This window comes from Cydia pomonella, chromosome 3 (assembly GCF_033807575.1).
Source record: "Cydia pomonella isolate Wapato2018A chromosome 3, ilCydPomo1, whole genome shotgun sequence".
Lineage (NCBI taxonomy): Eukaryota > Metazoa > Arthropoda > Insecta > Lepidoptera > Tortricidae > Cydia > Cydia pomonella.
The window spans coordinates 20,016,943-20,037,099 of NC_084705.1; the positions used below are offsets into that span (position 1 = coordinate 20,016,943).

Sequence of the window (20,157 nt, forward strand, 5' to 3'; positions counted from 1 at the left end):
ATATCCTTTGATATTTACCAGTCGCTTTTCGGTGAAGGAAAACATCGTGAGGAAACCGGACTAATCCCAACAAGGCCTAGCTTACCCTCTGGGTTGGAAGGTCAGATGGCAGTCGCTTTCGTAAAAACTAGTGCCTACGCCAAATCTTGGGATTAGTTGTCAAGCGGACCCCAGGCTCCCAGGAGCGGTGTCAAAATGCCGGAACAACGCGAGGAAGAAAAAAAAAGTCAAGTCATATCGTTAGTTAACAATCAAAACTTTAGTCACACGTTGACCTGGCCGGCTGGGGTAGGGCTGGAGTGCACGTGCACGTAGCAACAGAATATCTAAATAGACACCCGATGAACTTTAAAACTTAGATATAGTTTTTGTCAGCAGTATAGTTATATTTCATATTTACACAGCTTCCGGCTCCTGGTAAAAGATTATTATGGCTCACGTAGTAAATCTCAGGCAGGCATTTTTTTATTTGACATGTAAAAGTATGTTTTATTTCGAGCTGTACAAGTGGGATGGTGTGCATGTGCAAATGATGTGCTATGCGCCATGCACTGGGTGGTCGACAAGTCAGACAAGGCAATAACGATCCAATTCATGCGCCAACTGTAAACGATACGTTAGTTTATGCTCATTATTTGAGGAATAATTGAGAATACTCACGCTAATGAATCGTATTATCAGCCAACTTGAGATAGGAGCTTTTATTTAGGTAGGTGTTGATTGCAGGATCATAAATTAACAATAAAGTAATGAAATAATGTAGGTAACTATATTCGAGTTTCTGATACAAATGAGAAATGATAGAAAATTAATTTTTTCTTTATTATGAAGATAACAATAGGTACATTACTTATGATTATTATTGTCTAGACTTCATTATTGGTTGCACTCTATTACTTTTGGTCAACGAACTTATTTAATACTCGAAAGAATACTTTAAATACATTTTTAAAATAATATTTACAAACGCAATTAATTAAGAGAAAATATACATCTTCGCGTTTTAATAACAAAAATACTTTCTTTAGTTTTAAATAAAAAGCCCCACTACAACCTCTACTAATAGTAAACAGGTAAATGACTTCGTTTCAAACAGGCAATATTTGATTACCTTTGGAGTTACACCATATTTTTTGTCACTTAGAAAATGCCAGAGTGAATCGGCATCATTTAACCTTATAGATACATTTCAGCACAACTTAATTTCTATGACACAGCTCGCAATTGTTAGCATTTTAACTCCTGGTGAGATATTCATTAGCGATGGTCTTCCAATCAGTGGGGTCGGTCTCGTCGGCGCTGGGCCGGTGCTTGCGGATCTTGCGGAGCAGCTCCCAGCCGTTTGCCTTCTCGGTGGAGCTCACGTATTTGTTGTCGGGGTCATTGGCCGCCGTGTAGGCGCCGATCACCAGCGACTGGACTAGGCGCGCGGAGACCAGAGTCTGGAGATAGAATTCAATAGTTAGAGCTATCTGATAGGATAAGACCATATCTACAAACAGCACAACTAACTAATTGGGAATGGGTCACATCCTTCCTTGAATGAAAAACTAAGGTTAAAATACTTTGGGATGGCCCACCCAGAATCAAGATATTACCAATTGAGTCAAGTTTTTGAGAAGGTGTGTGATACCTAAACCAAAGTAGCATGAGTCCTTAGAATAGCAAGATGGTTTACCTCATCTGCCTGCCTTCTACCTGTTTACAGGATCTCTAGCTGGGATGCTACTGAGCATCAGACCATTTTGGTCATGGTCAAGGCAGCAGCTCGAACAGCAATGAGGTAATATTAGACTAACCGACCAGACGGTATTTCTCGTGCGGGTGGCGGTGGGTTACGGGCGTTACGGCGTCTTCGCCTAATACGAATCTTCTCGTGATGTCTGAAGTTAGAGAGGAACCTCGTGTAGGTGTATAATATCTGTGGTTCGAATATGTATGATAAGGCGTTAGACAAACCTTGAGTAGACGGTATTCCTCGTCAGGCAGGCGACGGGTAACGGTGTACCCAGCTAGCACGAGTCCTCCCGTCGCGGGGTCTCCTGTTAGAAGAATCGCGTAGGTTATGGCGATGGCCAGCTCAAATACGTAGTAAGAGTCCTGGATGTCGCCGAAGTCTATGATGCCAGTTATACGGTAGTCCGAGGAGCTGGAAATATTGGAATAAACTTCTAATTTTTCTTGGCGTAAAAGGAGTTGGAACCGCATAGTTATATTTGTTTGATTATTAGATAAATATACAATTTATTAAACATTATTTACCACTCATATTAAAACAATCCCATCATTTATGAGAACATGTCAGGCTGTCAGGTTTAAAAGACTACCTATACAGTAGGTACAGATCATGTTTCACCATAAGTTAGAATATCTACTTAAAATATTGTTAGTGAAATTGTACTATAGGTATCATTTTGTGCATACATTTTGCTTTTCAATGAATTGCATATTTTATACTTAAGTCTTCTGACATTGAAGGTCATCTTCATCAACGAATGGGTTCCCTTCAATGCGAAATTTGTAAGCACGAAAGGGTTAGACAGATTTGTTTGTTTACATTTAGAAGTAACATAAATGCGAGGTAAGCCAAGGCCTTCAAGCAACATTCCCTTGGTCCCTTGGTTTACCTCAACATGATCCCGTCCAGGATTTGACAGCACACCTTCAATACTGACGCACTCAGAGACCTACATTAAATAATGAGAGGTTCATCAGTTGCGGTACGGCATTCGTACGAAACAGTCGTGCTTGGTTAATTACTTTGTTTACCTGTATCGTATTGTTATTATCGCAGCGGCTTCTTATCTATTAAGCGGCCGGCCGGCCACTACGTGTGGCTGGTTGCTTTGCTAAGCAAAAATGGCCGGTAATGACCAGGAAAACACAGATGCCTTATCGGTAGATGGATCGTTAAATAGTTCGCCAGAGAATGATGGGTATTTAAGAGGACACCAAAACTCGGAGGAAGAAGAAATGGAAGTAGGAGATGAATCAAACCTTAGAGCGGATAAGAGGGAAAGGGATGACGATAATGGAGAGGAGGAGTGGATAACAGTGAAAAGCAATAAAGAGAAGAAGATGAAGACCGCTGAGTCAGAACTTTACATTTCGAGTGTAAATAAACTGCCAAAACAGTTTGCATTTGCAAAAATATTAAAAGAATTAGGATTAACAGATATTAAAAGAGTAAAATACCTTAACCCTTATAAAATCAATATATCTTGTTCTACAAAATGCGCAGAAAGTATCGAGAAGTGTCAAGCGCTTATTGACAAAGGGTGGAGAATTCAAAAGGTGTGGGAAAACAATGTGTCATACGGTATTATAAGGGATGTCGACCTTGAGCTGTCGGACGAAGAAATATTAAAAAGTATTGAGTGTAGGCATCAGTCAAAATTGGTTTCAGTAAAACGCCTTAATAAACGCAGTACAGAAGGTATGGGATGGGCTGCAAGTGAGTGTGTACGTCTTTGTTTTGAGGGTCCATGGTTGCCGCCTCACGTTTTCGTGGATAACTTGCAGATCCAAGTTGAGCCGTTTGTTTTCCCGGTAACACAGTGTGCGCGTTGTTGGAAAATAGGTCACACTACGAAAAGATGTCCATCGAAAGAAAACATATGCCCAAAGTGTGGTGACAAGCATGAAAATTGTATGGCAACAACATTTAAATGTGTGAATTGTGGAGGTAACCATATGGCTTTACAGAGAATATGCCCTGTATTTCGCAAAGAGAGGAGACTGAGAGAAATTATGGCGGAATTTAATTGTACCTATAGAAAAGCCTTGCAGGTATATGTTGAACCTGAACATGCCATACAGAAGCCAAACGAGATGGATCTAAGTAATAAAGTATTCCCTCAGTTAAAAACTCAAACTGAAATCACCACGGTGAAAACCTCTGACTGTACGCCATTATTCACAACAGTTCTGACAAAAGCACAAATTCATGAAGAGTCTAAACCGAAGCAGTCAGCGAGCCCTAGACAGCGAGTACCAAAACAAGTGAGACGTCACATATTAGAAGAGAAGTTTACAATCGACAGAGATGAATGTTTAGATCAATCAGGTTCGCGCGAAGCGGAGGCAGAAAAAGAAAAGAAAATAGACAAAAATTTTCTTAGTGAGCTTTTAGGCAAATTAAAAGACATAATATTTGTTAAAAAAATAAGTTTTAAGGACAAAGTGTTCCAAGTTATTAAGTGTTGCATCGAGTGGTTTATTTTGCTGTGCGTGGAAAATATTTCAGACTGGCCGGTTGTTAAAAACTTAATAGATATCTTAAATGGGAAGTTCACGTAAACAAGTTAAGTTAAACCTATTGCAGTGGAATGCTCAAAGTCTTCGACCGAAAGTGTTGCTTTTAGAAAATATTTTAATAATGGATAAAATCCATATTGCAGCCGTGAGTGAGACGTGGTTAGAACCTAACAGCTACTTAAAGGTAAACAATTTCAATATTTTCCGACACGACAGAGACGACTCATACGGTGGTGTGGCCCTTTTAGTTCATAAATCTATAAAATGTAAGGCTATAGATATAGAAAATAATAATCCGGGCATACAGATAGTCTGCTTAAAATTATTTAATTGCGACCGATTAGAAAATATTTTATCAGTGTACTGCCCTTCTTCGGTCAAAACTAGTCTTAGCGATTGGGAGGTCCTATTCTCAAGATTTAATAGAAAAACATTAATTATGGGTGATTTTAATGGTCACCACACTAACTGGTCGTATAAAATTGACCAGAGAGGATCCCAGTTACTAGATAGTTCAATTGGTAATGAGTTTGTGTCTCTTAATAATGGGGAGAGGACTCGTATACGGTTAGCTAACAATCATTTACAACAGTCGTCGCCAGATGTGACTTTCGCATCGTCAGATATCGCACTGTGCTTCGATTGGAAGATTTTAAATGAAAGTTTGGGAAGCGATCATTTTATGATTAAAATTTCTGCCAGTTGTTGGGACAACTCCACAGGTGACGCAAGTTTGAGTCGTAGAAATTTAAAGGCAGCTGATTGGGATTCATATAAAAACCTGCTAACTAATCTGTTTGTCAATTTTAAAGTGACGAATAATTTGCAATCTTCATATGACAGTTTTATAGAATATATTTTTATGGCAGCTGACTTACATATTCCATCTATTAAAATTTGTTGCAAGCCTAACAGTAATTTTTCACCAAAACCTTATTGGAATCCAGCCCTGTCGAAATCGGTAGCAATGCGGCGGTTAGCACTTTCACAATTTAGGAAAAACCCAACTCCTAACAATTTAGAGCATCTTCAACTCAGAGTACAGGAATCCCAGAGATTAATTCGGAAAGCGAGAGATACATCATGGCAAAATTTTTGTTCATCGCTAAATGAAAATGTTACACAAGCTGATATGTGGCGAAAAATGAGGTGGTTTAAAGGGTATAACAATAGGGGACCCCATGTGGACCAAGAACGGGCGCAACAACTCTTATACAGTTTAACGCCGGATTACGTCAGCAGAGAAGACTTACTTTTCAGCTCTAGTAATTCACTAGTAGAACGTCCTATTACAAAACAGGAATTAGAACGAAATATCCGCCATAAGGACACCTCACCCGGGCTTGATAATATCTCCTATTCCATGATAAAAAACTTACCTGATAACGCAAAATGCATCCTTTTAAATTTGTTTAATCAATTTCTAAGTACCGGTTTTGTACCAATACAATGGCGAGATATTAATATTATTCCTATACCTAAACCCCATTCGGAATCTTTACGACCCATATCGATGATGTCCTGCTTATGTAAATTGTTTCATATTATCATTACAAATCGCATGGAATGGTATGTGGAAAGAAAAAACATTCTATCGCAATACACCACTGGTTTTAGGAAATGTAGATCGACCTTGGATAATTTAACTTATTTAGTATCGAAAATTCAAACCGGTTTTGGGGATAATCAGCACACAATAGCATGTTTTGTAGATGTGAATAGCGCATATAACAATGTAGATGTTTGTTTCTTGTTAGGCATACTGGATAAAATTGGAGTTGGGTCAAAAATATGTCGTTATATTTGGAATTTTTTGAAACACAGGAATTTAAGTATATTGATAGATGACAAATCTATTATCTGTAGAAGTACTAGTCAGGGCCTAGCACAAGGGGATCCTATGTCTCCTTTTCTTTTTAATTTAGCAACCTTAAATATATGTAACACCGTTAAAAAATACGAGGATATACACGTCTCACAGTACGCAGATGATTTTGTTATGTTTGTTACGGGTCAGAAACTAGGCGAGAGTGTACAAAAACTGCAAGCTGCGCTTAATATATTTTCAGTGTTATTGTCATATATCGGGTTGGACATTTCGACATCTAAAAGCAAAGTTTGCGTATTTAAAAGAGGTTTTTTGAGGGACTCTGTTTGTCTTCAAATAAATGATATTCCCTTAGAAACAGTAGAGGACATAAAATATTTGGGCCTTTGGCTGGACAGACATTTAAAATGGAACAAACATATAAAGGTTATTGTAGAAAATTCTTACCGATTTTTAAACGTTTTTAAAATTTTAGCTGGCCCTGGGTGGGGTATGCACCAAACATATTTAAGGAGACTATATATAGCATCTATTCGTAGCAGATTGGACTATGCCAGTTTTCTATATGACACTAGTACCAAAAAAAGTTTGAGTAGGTTAGATAAACTTCAGAATCAGTGCATGCGTACAATAGGAGGATTCATAAAAAGTACGGCAATACATGTTATGGAATATGAACTGCACCTCCCACCGCTTTATATCCGTAGATTATATCTGGCGAGTAAATACTGGCTCAAGTCGAAGTCTTTCGTTCGTGCTGATAATATTGATATTGTAGACAACCTAACCATAAACACTCAAAACCGGTTTTGGAGACGAAAAAAGAAGCCATTGTTAGTAGAAACACATGAGTATTTCAAATCGAAGGTAATGTACTCAACTAACCAATTAGAGATGTTTTCCTTAAATACGTGGGTCAGTGATATAGATTTAACTGAGGTTTTAAAGTTTAATATTAGTAATATAAATATACCTAAACGTCAATGTGACCCAGTCAGTTTAAGAAAAACATGTACGGACTTTATTACATCAACTTACTCAAATTATTATCACATTTATACAGACGGTTCTAGGGATACCAGTGATTCCGGTCTGGCTGTACTTGACCCTCAGATAAATAGTAGTATTAAGTTGCAGTTGAAGGTCAAGACATCCTCTATGAATGTTGAATTGCTGGCAATTGCAGAAGCCCTCTCCTACATTGAGTCGCTCGATACGGGTAGCTTCGTGGTATTTACAGACTCAAGAAGCGGTTTACAGCACTTGGCTCGATGCACCTCGAACTATCGAGGCGCACCGATAGCCTATAGCATATTAAGGTCGATTCGCAACTTGCAGGCAAATAAAGCAGTCATAGTTTTGCAATGGGTACCGTCACATATTGGGATACCGGGCAACGAGGCGGCAGACCGACTCGCTAAAGAGGCGTCCACGGACGGACTTGTAACTAGGTGGTTACCATGCCATAGTGATCTTTTGTATGCAGTAAAACAGAAGTGCTGTGATATGTGGAAACAATATTTTAATGAAAGATCACTAAGCAAAGGTATCTGGTATAGGACTATACAACCCAATCTGCTACGGATTCCTTGGTTTGCAGGGTTAAATATGGCCAGATCAGATGTTGTTACTGCTCTCAGGCTGCGTTCCGGACACATTCCACTTAATAGTTTTGGATTTATAATGGGTAAGAACCAGTCACCAAACTGTACCGAATGTGAAGTGAAAGAAGATGTGTTCCATATCTTGGTGGAATGTGTTCGAAACGAGGCTGAGAGGATAAACTTCATGCAAAAATACAATTGTGATTTATATGATATAGGTGAAGTTAATTTAATTTTGGCCTACCCGCAATCAAAACAGGTGAAGAAGCTATATGAGATTGTTAACCTAGGTATTAAGCGTAGATAATTATTAATAAGAGTTGATTTGTTTTGCTATGTCACAATAAGGGTGACATTTTCAATTGTGAAAAAACCCTTTTTTCAATAAAGATTAAAAAAAAAAAAAAAAAAATAATGAGAGGTTAGAAAACAAATAACGACACTATGAACATGGATGGACAAATATGATTACCTAACTGACATTGTGCTGATAAAGTTTTAAGGAGAGGATTTGACACAGAGAGATACTTGTGACTTTACAAGATTTGTGACTGTGCGATTCTTAATACTTTACAGGGCAGAGTGTGTTGAACAACATCTGACTCGCTCAACTAGGCATGACTCCAGGTACATGTTCTAAAACTTGGATAGTTGTGGCATTTACCTGCCACCGGGCTTTAGTCCCACGATGAGGTTCATCTCGTTGACATCTCCGTGCACGACGCCACGTTCCAGTTCATCCAGCCGCGGCACCACAGCGTACTTAAATTCCTCAATCACCTGAATTAACGTAATGATTAGGAACTGTTAGAAGTATCTTTGCTGACGCAGTATTCTAAATAATAGTGGCTCTTATTATTTTGACTAATCTTATAGCTCTTCGCATACATTTTTTAAGGTGGGTAAATTACTTTTTGTGCGGCCTGGAAAAGAGTTAAAGTTTTCCACGGTGAACTTTGTGAAGTTCGTCTCTATTTGAGTTTCTTGGGAAAACCGACTAAAATGACAGTCCTTAAAAAAATTGAGATTATTCCTTGATCAGCTTTTCGACGTTCAATCTTTGGTTTGCCAACTTGGTGTAGTCAAATTATTGAATAATCTTATCTTTGTTTCACAATTTGGTGGATAAAGATAGAATGAGGAACGAAGCTTACCTCTTCGACCAAATCGAGTTTCTCCTGGTCCTTGATGACGAACTTGAACTTGTCGAGTTCAGGAACCTTGCTTAGCATCCAGATGTGCACCCGCCCAGCTAGACCCGAGTGGTTGAAGTTCTGCAAGCATTTTGTTAAACATTGTGTGTAAGGCCTTGTACCTATGGGAAGACAAGGCAAGACAGCGACATTTTTATAAAGCTTGTTGCTGTACCTACATAGTAAGTAAGTATACGTGTCGTTTCCAAGCAAAAAGTCCCACTTTGTCGCATGCCATAAGGACGCTTTGACAGGTTATTCGTACTTATAAAGAAACAAGCATATCTCGTCCTTGTGGTAAGCGACAAAGTGGGAACTTTGACTTGACTATAGACTTCGAAACATATGACGACAACAAACGAATATAAAACGAATTTAAACCTCCCTGTGGGGGCAATTGACTTGATGTTGAAATCTAGTTGGTTAGTTGCATCTTTGTGATCAATAAATATATACCACGGTTACTACTTAGTAGGTCTCTCCTTCTTCTTCTTCCTCGCGTTGTCCCGGCATTTTGCCATGGCTCATGGGAGCCTGGGGTCCGCTTGACAACTAAACCCAAGATTTAAATTTGGGGTAGGCACTAGTTCTTTACGAAAGCGACTGCCATCTGACCTCCCAACCCAGAGGGTAAACTAGGCCTTGTTGGGTATAGGGTTGGTTGGTTACTGCTTAGTAGGTATTAGCATTAACTTCTTGCATTCCAAAAGGTCCCTCCGGTCAACTTTGGCCACTTCCTAATTTGTATCTTTCTAGTTAACTTGTGAAAGAAATGTTTTACTACGAATAGAGAAATGACTGTTTAGGAAGTAGTCAACTTCGGAATCTATAAAGTGACAACTTAGCAAAAGGACGATGTTGGAGTGGACGAATTCGGAAGTGGACAAGTTAGGATAGATACAAATTAGGAAGTGGCCAAAATCGATCAGAGGGAAAAAGGTTTACAGCAGTTCAAACGGTTAAGTGATATTTAAATAATATGACATTCCTAAGTGTGTTGAAGCGTTGAAGGCATATCCCATTCGGATATGCCTTCAACGCTTCAACTCACTTCAACTCCTACCACCTACTAGTTCCATCTGTCGAGAAACGAAATCAACTCGATCCGATCATATCGGGTGAGATTAACCTTGCAAGCACGAGCATTGCTAGCCAAGCGGTATATCCAAAGTGCCACCATATAATACAAGATGGCGCTAAATAGAAACGTAATCCGACTTTGTTTTATGGTTACTGATGACATCGCAACCTTGTGAGATTGCTAATGCTTTACACTTGGAACAGAAACTGCATGCATTACAATTACAACGTGATTACAACCTAAAAATGTAGGTTAGGTTAGATGGAAAAGATCCCTCGCAAGAGGATACATTCGCTTTTCTACAAAGTGTATGTATAAATATTTATAATGATTCATTGTTTTATGTACAATAAAGTGTTTACCTACCTACCGTAGTTAGGTACTAATATCGTCGTTTCTGTGACATTAACTACACACTTTCAAGTAGGTTCTCAGCAATGCAGCAGCCATGTCCCTTTCGTGTCTGAAATGTCATTGTCCCCAATGCTGTCCTATTACTGTCTCAATTGAGCTGAATTGACTCTAATAAAAGACCGTTGGGGAAATCGAAATGTTTCACATCACAGTTTTTTTAGTAAATATGCAGTTAAAATATTAAGTAATAAAGTTCCTCTTATAAATATATCTCATTACATTGTCGATAGGAACTCTTCGTGTTTGATTTCGGCATTGCGCACGACTGGCGTAACTATGAAGTTCAGATAATTATTTGATTTATTTCACATTATGTACCAAATAAATTACTGGAAAATAATTGGGAAACCGTAAACCGCAGTAATTTTTGACACTTTGTCTATTATCCCAAATGAACTAGATACCTAATCCAAATTGCAAAAAGTACATCATTTAGGACATTACAGATGAGTGATAGGTATCACTGATTAGCATTAAAATCCGTAAAAAACCTCCATGCCATCTAAGCCATCGTTTTAACAATTTGAAAAAAAAAAGCTGATTGACTTGTCAGTCAACATCTGTACTACTTATGTCACCTGTAAAATACAACCTACGTACAACTTACATTACCTACCTTAGAGAGTTGCGCTTTTTACCCGACGCAAAAGACCCAAAGGAGGGTATAATGTCACACAGTTTGGTTTTATTTCTGTATCAATAATTGTTATTCGAACTTTAAAATGTATATTATTATCTAAGATAATGAAAACCGGACCCATGAGTTTTCCGTTAACATTGCACTTGCCTCAGCAGTTTATTAAAAAAAATCTTGCTTATCAACATTTTCCCTCGTTAGAGCAATCCACGCATCCTTGTCCTAGATGTGTTGGAGTGATCTATAACAAACTATCAGCTGACATGTGAGACAAGCTCATGCGCTCAAGGCCGTACATTGTCATACTCGTTAACAGGCTCACCGTGAAATGCACATGTTATGCTTAAACACGGATTTTGTCAGGTACTAAGTATTAATACACCAATTTAGAAATTTAATTTAATTCGACTATTCTGATATTTCTGGCATTCTGAGTGCTGAAGTCACTGAAATTAAACACAACCATGGACATATTTTAGAGAATGTCTGAAAACCCGATTAAGACGAATTTTATCTATCATAATCTTTAACACATATCCATAGTACGATTTATCGACCACATATGTGTCAATTTAATTTCAACTTCATCAGGGTTCAAATTAGATTAGTATTTCAGGAAATGTGACTTGTCTTCAAACGAATCACCAAATCTTATGTAACTATTTGGAATATATTTATACTTGTCGGAAAAATCTTCTAGATAGGTACGGTGATAGTTCAAGGGTCACTTTACCTGCAGCTTGTTGTCGAGGTTGGCGACGAACTCGCCGATCTGGTACATGAGCGCGTCGCTCCTGGGCACGTCCTTCAGCAGGGATCCTGGCACGAACTCCAGAAGCCTCACGGCATGCTGCTTCCCCGCGATGGTCTCCACAGAGTAAAGGTGGCCGTAAACATTGCGGATCGGCTTTGGGCACGTCACTGACCGGGTGTCTGAAACGAAAATTATTGTTAAAGCCCATTATAAGTTAAGAAGTAAATATACCCAAATGTAATCTGAGTGTTAGCATGTAAGGTTTATCTGTTAGTGCTAATATTATATACATTAAATAAATAAATAAATTTTGTCAGTGGAAATTGGCGGCAAATTTAAAAACTGTAGGCGCGACTGGTGGATCGCCCATGTAAATGTAACATTTTGCGACTTTTCTACTCATAAAAATGGCTTGGCAGACTATAAATGAAATCCCAGAAAAATATTATGTGGTTTATATCTGTAGTCCCCCAAATTTAAATTGTATAACGTTTTGGAGTCCCCAAATACATACATATATTACTTAAAAAAATGTAAGCAAGGCACCAAAGTCCCGTTAGTCCCGTTTATATTTAGGTACTTATTAATGAAGTTTTATTTTTTAGATAAAATATACAATGGGCAAATACGTAAAAGTATAGTTCTTGTTTTGAGATGTGGATGTGGTGCTGGCGGCGAATGGCTAAGGTCAGTTTGATGGAGAAGAAAACAAATGTAGAGGTTTTACTCATGGTAGGAGAGAAGAGGAGTTTGTTGAGAACTATAGAAAATAGAAGAGGAAAAATGCTTGGACACCTGCTACTACACGACGAATATATCAAGAACATAATTGAAGGGAGAGTTAAGGCAAGGAGACGGGAGGGGGAGACCAAGGAGAACCTACATAGATCAAGTAAAGGAAAAACTCAACTCAGGCTGTCAAGGAGAAGGCAGAGGACCGACACTCATGGAAATCGCTCCACCGACAAGAGTCTAACTCTTAATTATATGATGATGATGATTATAGTTCTTAAGATAAGCCTGGGAACTTAACACTTACTCAAAAAGTTCATAATCTCATTTTGTGCCTCTATTGTATCCCGATCTTGGGTGTCCATGGAATTCGTGATCTTTAGCACATACCCGTGCTCGCTGTGGTTCGTGATGAGCGGGTTCTTGACGTTCGGGTCCTCGATTATCTTGTAGTTCTTGTCGTCGTAGCTGTTCAGCTCTATAAGCTCTTGCACAGAGATGCCGTACAGACGTTCGACTAGCAGTTTCACCTCATCGTGGTTGATGATCGGTTTGATCACTTTGCCCGGCTCTAGAATGTTTTCTCCCATTTCGATTTAGGGTTTATGGTTTCTGAAAAAATGTGTGGTTCACTTCTAATAATATTGGAATGCCCAATCGGTAGAATAGAACAATTTTAGAATGAACCTATTTATGGAACATTGAATATGATTTTAATTCCTAATCTCGTCATAACATAACATCGGATGTGAACATCCGGCCAAAAAGTCTTTTTCGTTTTTGTAGATGACGTAAGTGACTTGAGACCTTATGCGTCTAAAATGCAGATATGTTTTGAGGGTATATTAGTAGATATGAATTTTTGCCTATAAATGACCGAACCATTAGCGAAGGTCTCCGTTTTGACTCGGGCATTCTGCTTTCGCATATCCGGATGTTCTCCTCTACAGGTCGCAATTCTCAACCGATTATCGTGAAACTTTGTAAGCAGGTTCAGTATTTACTTACGTAAATACCTCTATCGTTTCGTTTTTTGGAAAATGTTGAAAATAGTGGAAATGCGCATAAAGGACTTAAGTGACATTAAGGTCTTACATAATGGCACTTAAGGCCATTTGTGAGTACGCTGTGATCATGACTCGACGTATGATGTTATCGCCAGTACTACAGCTCACAGAGCCACTAGTTTTAGTAACAGATCCACGTTTTGGATTTTAACTTAAGACCATATGCCTAAAATATTTGAAGAATATAGAGAAAGCATGTAAAAATACGACTTTATACGACTAAGTTTTTACTTATTCAAAGTAAAGGCACAAACACCTTGATTAATTTAAAATAATGGTCAAGATAGCTCACATAGTTCATGACATATTGGCAAACAAAAGTGTTAATTTTGTTTTGGCTCTCCTGAAAAGTTGACTTATTCTACATCCGACCTTATGGAACTCGAGACGAAAATAATAAAACCTTGTACTTATATTAGATAATCAGTAGATTTTTTAATACCCAACTAATGTCATCCTATAACATCTTAATAAGTAGGTAAGTATACAATATGCGCTGCGTGCAAAGCAGGGAGAAGCCGAAACGATCACAGCGCTCACACCATTGGGGTTAAGAGCTTACCGCGCCGCGAAAAACGAAATCTCTATCGCTCGAATCTACATAAGCAACAGAGAGGCAGATAACGAAATTTCGATTCTAGTCTCTGGTATGAGCTGTCAAATGGCGTAGGTTTTGCAGTAAATATTGATTGATTTTAAAACAGTTGTAAAAACATTAACAAGAATATTGACGGCAAATTCTACAGATTTCCAATAGTATGGTGAAAACAAGAACAAAGAAATAAGTGGATAATTGCCGTAAAATAAAGTAACGTTCCGATTCGAAGAATGATAAAGACACGTTTAAGATCTTTAAAAGATCGATAACTAAACGACATGTCAAAATTGACGTTTATTTCGATTCCGCTGTGATCCCAATAAAGATCTATCGACGATATTTCTAACGTCAAAGTGACATTGGTTGCCCGAATCGAGCTGCTTCTGTCAATTATACGACATACAAACGATATCAAAATGAGAACTTATCTAAACCAGAACTTATCGTTATCGTATCTCATTCTTCGAATCAGGCCGTAATTCACCTACCCTACTCTTTTGAAGAACGAACAAGCAAGTTCATTTTTAACTGAAAACAACAATATGTTAATGTAATTGCCAATACCACCATCGTCCAGAACTGTCTAAGATATATTATATCATGAGATTCCATTGAAATTATAACGATTTTTACTTACTTGTCGCTTTACAGTTGTAACAAAATATGCCTATAGTGGCAACACTTACAACCGCTATAATAATATGGCGCTGTCTTTTAGGTACACGGTTTTAAATCGTACAATGGCACCTTTTCGAATACGTTGTAACCTAACCACAGATTACACACAATGTCGTTACTACTAGTGTTATTGTGATGGCTTTAATATTTACTTTTGTACTTAAAATAAATAATAATCTGATTAAGGCGAGGTATTGCTCTGATTAAGAGTCCGCAGCAAGCTCGGACGAATTTCACGTTCCTATACAAACGGAGTTTCGTTCTCATTTTAAAACTACGTGTTATATCGTAATAAAACTTTGCACATACAAATGACATGAGGTATCTCTATGCGAGTAGTTAGTTTAATTAGCTCCAGGTTATAAAACAAACAAAATAGAGCAAACACCAGTTTAGCGTGGATTGCAAATAAAAATTGTTGTCAAGACAACGCGGTGCCACAATTCAACTCAAAAGAGGGCATGTATGGTTTTATTATTAATGAGCTTACATATTTTTAGGAACAGAGCACTAGGATTTTTCAAATACTCTGCTGAAACTACGGCACCTTAAACATGACACACATCTACAGTCTGTTAAAATCATATCATAAATAATAATTCATAACCCTTCCTGTGGCCTTGCTTATTTAATGACGAAAACTAGACATAGTCCCTACAATACGTCACTACGTAACATAATATTTAACATTGTTATTGTTACAAAACAAGGCCAACCAATACCCATCTCATGATTTTACTGTTGTTGTGTTACTTGTTTTCAAGTTACTTACACTACGTGTCTTGTCTACCGTGCAGCAACAAAACTAATTGTAAAGATCATACTATTAGCAACTCTTACATAATTAAGTTAATTAATTACATGATAAATTCTTCAACTACAGCTGCTTACTCTCAGAATAACGTCCGATTTAAGCATCTCAGGCCGCTTAGCCAACGTGCAAATCGCTTACGCAGCGGCTTACGTGAGCGAATAACTCGCGATTGCGACGCGATGCAGCGCGGCGCAACGGCATTCGAATTCACAACGAGATCGCCCACGTAGGACTTCCGTCTTCCATCATATTGCACGCGTGGGTTCGAAATTTCGAATCCCATCCTCGTCGCCACTGTTGTAAACGGTATAGCGGGAGGATTGAGTCAAACACACGTATGGATAGTATCGTAGCTATTTAATGACTGCCCGGCACGGGCACAGCCGCGCGTTATATCTACGTTTACTACAGTATCAAAGAATTGAATTCACCCGCGCCGCTTTGCGTTCGCGAGTTATTTGCTCACGTAAGCCGCTGCGTTACGCTCCGTAGCGATCTAAACGCAACTGTCACTGTCGTACTAGTATGGAAGAGTGATAGAGAGACACAAAGCGATTCGTTGTCAAAGCGATAGCGATTGTCACCTTGGCTAGGCCGGCAGTAGCCACTTCACTATATTATTTCGAAAATACGCAAGACAATCAGTCTTCGTAGGTACACTTAAGATGATTTGATACGCAACAAATTGCGTTAAAATATTTTCAATAATGAGAGAGGAAAACGGGAACTACGAGTACGTTTGAACGAAAAGGCGATTTCGCGCGGGTCGTCGTCTTAAAAAATGATTAAAAAAAGCGGCCAAGTGCGAGTCGGACTCGCCCATGAAGGGTTCCGTACCATTTATGACGTATTAAAAAAAACTAGTTACTAGATCTCGTTCAAACCAATTTTCGGTGGAAGTTTGCATGGTAATGTATATCATATATATTTTTTAGATTTTTCATTCTGTTATTTTAGAAGTTACAGGGGGGGGGACACACTTTTTTTCACTTTGGAAGTGTCTCTCGCGCAAGCTATTCAGTTTAGAAAAAAAATGATATTAGAAATCTCAATATCATTTTTGAAGACCTATCCATAGATACCCCACACGTATGGGTTTGATGAAAAAAGGTTTTTTGAGTTTCAGTTCTAAGTATGGGGAACCCCCAAAATTTATTGTTTTTTTTCTATTTTTGTGTAAAAATCTTAATACGGTTCAAAGAATACATCTACTTAGACTTACCAAGTTTGAACAGTATAGCTCTTATAGTTTCGGAAAAAAGTGGCTGTGACATAATCGGACGGACAGACGGACACGACAAATCTATAAGGGTTCTGTTTTTTGCCATTTGGCTACGGAACCCTAAAAATGACGTACGCTGCCAAAGTGATCTTCACCCTGTCGAGTAAGGTTTACATTAGCTCACTTGCGCCCAGGAGCTTGGCGTTTGAGTGATGTTTGTGTTTATGACAAAGCGTTCAAAGGGTTAGACATCCTGAACAAATCAATATTTTTGCAAAAATAGGAACTATTTCGATCGTACCGTTGACGTTTTGACATTGATATACATTTGGCATTACTCTTTTAAGATAAACTGTCATGAATAATCTGTCAACAGTATGGCAAATCAATATCAAACAAAGGATTTTTTTTTATAAAATCAAGCGACAGTAATTCTAGGTCCATGCGACAGACACATCTTTGGACTCTTGCGTCAAGGGTCTGTATCTTTCTAGCTTATTTAAGTACAGTTTTTCCACTTCGGTTTCATCATTAGTATTTTTACTGATAGTGACAATGATAATTGTAGGCAATGTAGCATTTTTTGTAGATTCTATAGAATCTTTAGAGATTTAGAAGTCGTAGCTTAGTAAACACTTTTTAGGGTTCCGTAGTCAACTAGGAACCCTTATAGTTTCGCCATGTCCGTCTGTCTGTCTGTCCGAGGCTTTGCTCCGTGGTCGTTAGTGCTAGAAAGCTGAAATTTGGCATGGATGTATAAATCAATAAAGCCGACAAAGTCGTACAATAAAATCTAAATTTTTTTTTAGGGTACCTCCCCTACACGTAAAGTGGGGGTGAATTTTTTTTTCGCTTCAACCCTAGAATGTGGGGTATCGTTGAAAAGGTCTTTCAAAACTAATAGGGGTTTTCAAAAAACACTTTTTAATAAAGTGAATACATTCGGAGATAATCGCTCCGAAAGAAAAAAAATGTGTCATCCCCCCTCTAACTTTTGAACCATAGGTCCAAAAATATGAAAAAAATCGTGGAAGTAAAGCTTAAGAAAGACATTAAATGAAAACTATAGCGGACATGATCAGTTAAGCTGTTTTTGAGTTATCGCAAAAAGTTTTCCCTTCATAGTAAAAAGACTTACTTTAATTAGGTACTGATTATGCAAATTTGCCTATTTGTTTAACTCTGGTGAAAGGTACCGTTTCATCCCTTGGTTAACAATTTATTATACTTTAAGCTCCAGTTTAGCTTATTGTGACGGAAGAGTAACTACGGAACCCTACACTGAGCGTGGCCCTAACAATTTACTATACTTTCTCATAGTGTTGTGTTCCTGCCGGTGAGTAAGGTTGCCAGAGCTCAACGAGGGGGATGGGGTTAGGGTCGGCAACGCGCATGTAACTCCTCTGGAGTTGCAGGTGTACATAGGCTACGGACACTGCTTACCATCAGGCAGGCCGTATGCTTGTTTGCCACCGACGTAGTATAAAAAAAAAAAAAAACTTTAAGCTCCAGTTTAGCTTATTGTGACGGAAGAGTAACTACGGAACCCTACACTGAGCGTGGCCCGACATGTTCTTGGCCGGTTATTATTCTTGTCAAGGGCCATAATAAGGTTAGCCAGTGACCTGGTAAGTATCCGCACAATGAATGCAATGGAAAAACCCAAATTAGGACTGTTAGTTACTGTTGTGTATTGGTATTTAGAAGGATATTTAAATTGTATTAATGCTAGTTTTGGTAAGTACTCCGACATATGTATCAGCAGTAATCAATTTGAACAATAAATTAGCGTTATTTATAAGGACACGATCACCGATCACACGAAGTTTTGATTTAGACGCTATCGCCACCTACCGGCAGCCGGTGCGATATGTGCCGTCACATGACGCAGAGCGACACCTAGTGAGCGCGACCTGTGTAACTATCATTATTTAAACTACATAACATAATAATGGAATGAGTTAAATTATCTCAGTATCAATTTATGATATTAACTTAAATTTATGCTGGATTTTATTTCTTGAAATTATACCTACCTAATTTATGTTTTCATTGGACTTTTTTGATTGATAATAATTATTAATAATAAAGCATACTAAAGGACTCGGCTAATTTCTGACCAGTTAACCTTAACTCTCGATGAGTTCATAATACAACAAACAGTACATTATTTATTTATTCCTGTTTCAATAAAAAAGTGATTTTTATTGAAAAAAAATAAAACAAAATACTTAATGGTCAATTATTAAAAGGTACTTTTGAATCGTAATTCAAAATAAATTGATACATATTTTAATACACATTAAACACACGAAAAATCGAGCCTAATAAAATTTTAGGGAGTTACATAAAAAATAATAAATTCGACTCACCGTACACGAGTCCTGTCTCTTTGCAACTGATCAGCGTCAGTCTGAAGCGCAAACAGTTACGCAAGCTGATAAACCGTAATGAGCTCAAACATTGTAACATCCAGAAAGATCTTACGCCGTGCTAATACGACACATATCTGAATGGCAGGTTTTAAACCTAAGTTTACAGATATCCAACGAGAGGAGACGATTGCGATCGCTATTGTTTTGGCATTCGAGTCAGAGGGGAGCCAATGGTATGTGATTCTTCTGAACAAGGTAGGTACAACTTATATTAACTCTTCCATGCCTAACTTTACGTTCACGAGCTCTGCAGTTTTGTCCGTAAAAACATCACCTCTATAAATTAAATAAAAATGTAATAAATAAATATTATAGGACATTATTACACAAATTGACTAAGTCCCACAGTAAGCTCAATAAGGCTTGTGTTGAGGGTACTTAGACAAAGATATATATAATATATAAAATATTTTATAAATACTTAAATACATAGAAAACACCCATGGCTCTGGAACAAATATCCCTTACCAGGATTTGAACCGGGGACCATCGGCTTCATGAAGGCAGGGTCACTACCCACGAGGCCAGACCGGTCGTCATATAAACGAATATAAAATGCTGCAGCAAAATGCTACAACAATCTACCGCTTCGCAATATATAAACCGAAAATGAAAATATGTTCATGACACAGTTAAAGTTTCTTACACAAAAATCGGCCTGATTCGAACTTTAAGACACGCCAAACATTTGCTAAAGATACGATATGGATTAGATATGTCATGTCAGTGTCAAAATCGACGTTTTTGTTAGAAGAAACACCACTTTTGACACTGACATATCTAATCCATATCGTATCTTTAGCAAATGTTTAACGTATCTTAAAGTTCGAATCGGACCGAATG

The 20,157-nt window shown here is 38.0% G+C and overlaps 1 protein-coding gene across 1 annotated transcript; it reads right to left on the bottom strand.

Moving 5' to 3' along the window:
• Positions 1-805: 805 nt before the first annotated feature.
• On the bottom strand, positions 806-19,399 carry LOC133516241 (hydroxylysine kinase). Its single transcript, XM_061849071.1, has 7 exons — positions 19,252-19,399; positions 12,808-13,112; positions 11,748-11,947; positions 8,844-8,963; positions 8,354-8,469; positions 1,960-2,149; positions 806-1,442 (listed from the first exon to the last, which is right to left on the bottom strand). Exons 2-7 carry the CDS (start codon positions 13,088-13,090, stop codon positions 1,236-1,238), a joined length of 1,116 nt encoding a protein of 371 aa, XP_061705055.1. The 5' UTR covers positions 13,091-13,112; positions 19,252-19,399; the 3' UTR covers positions 806-1,235.
• Positions 19,400-20,157: the final 758 nt, after the last annotated feature.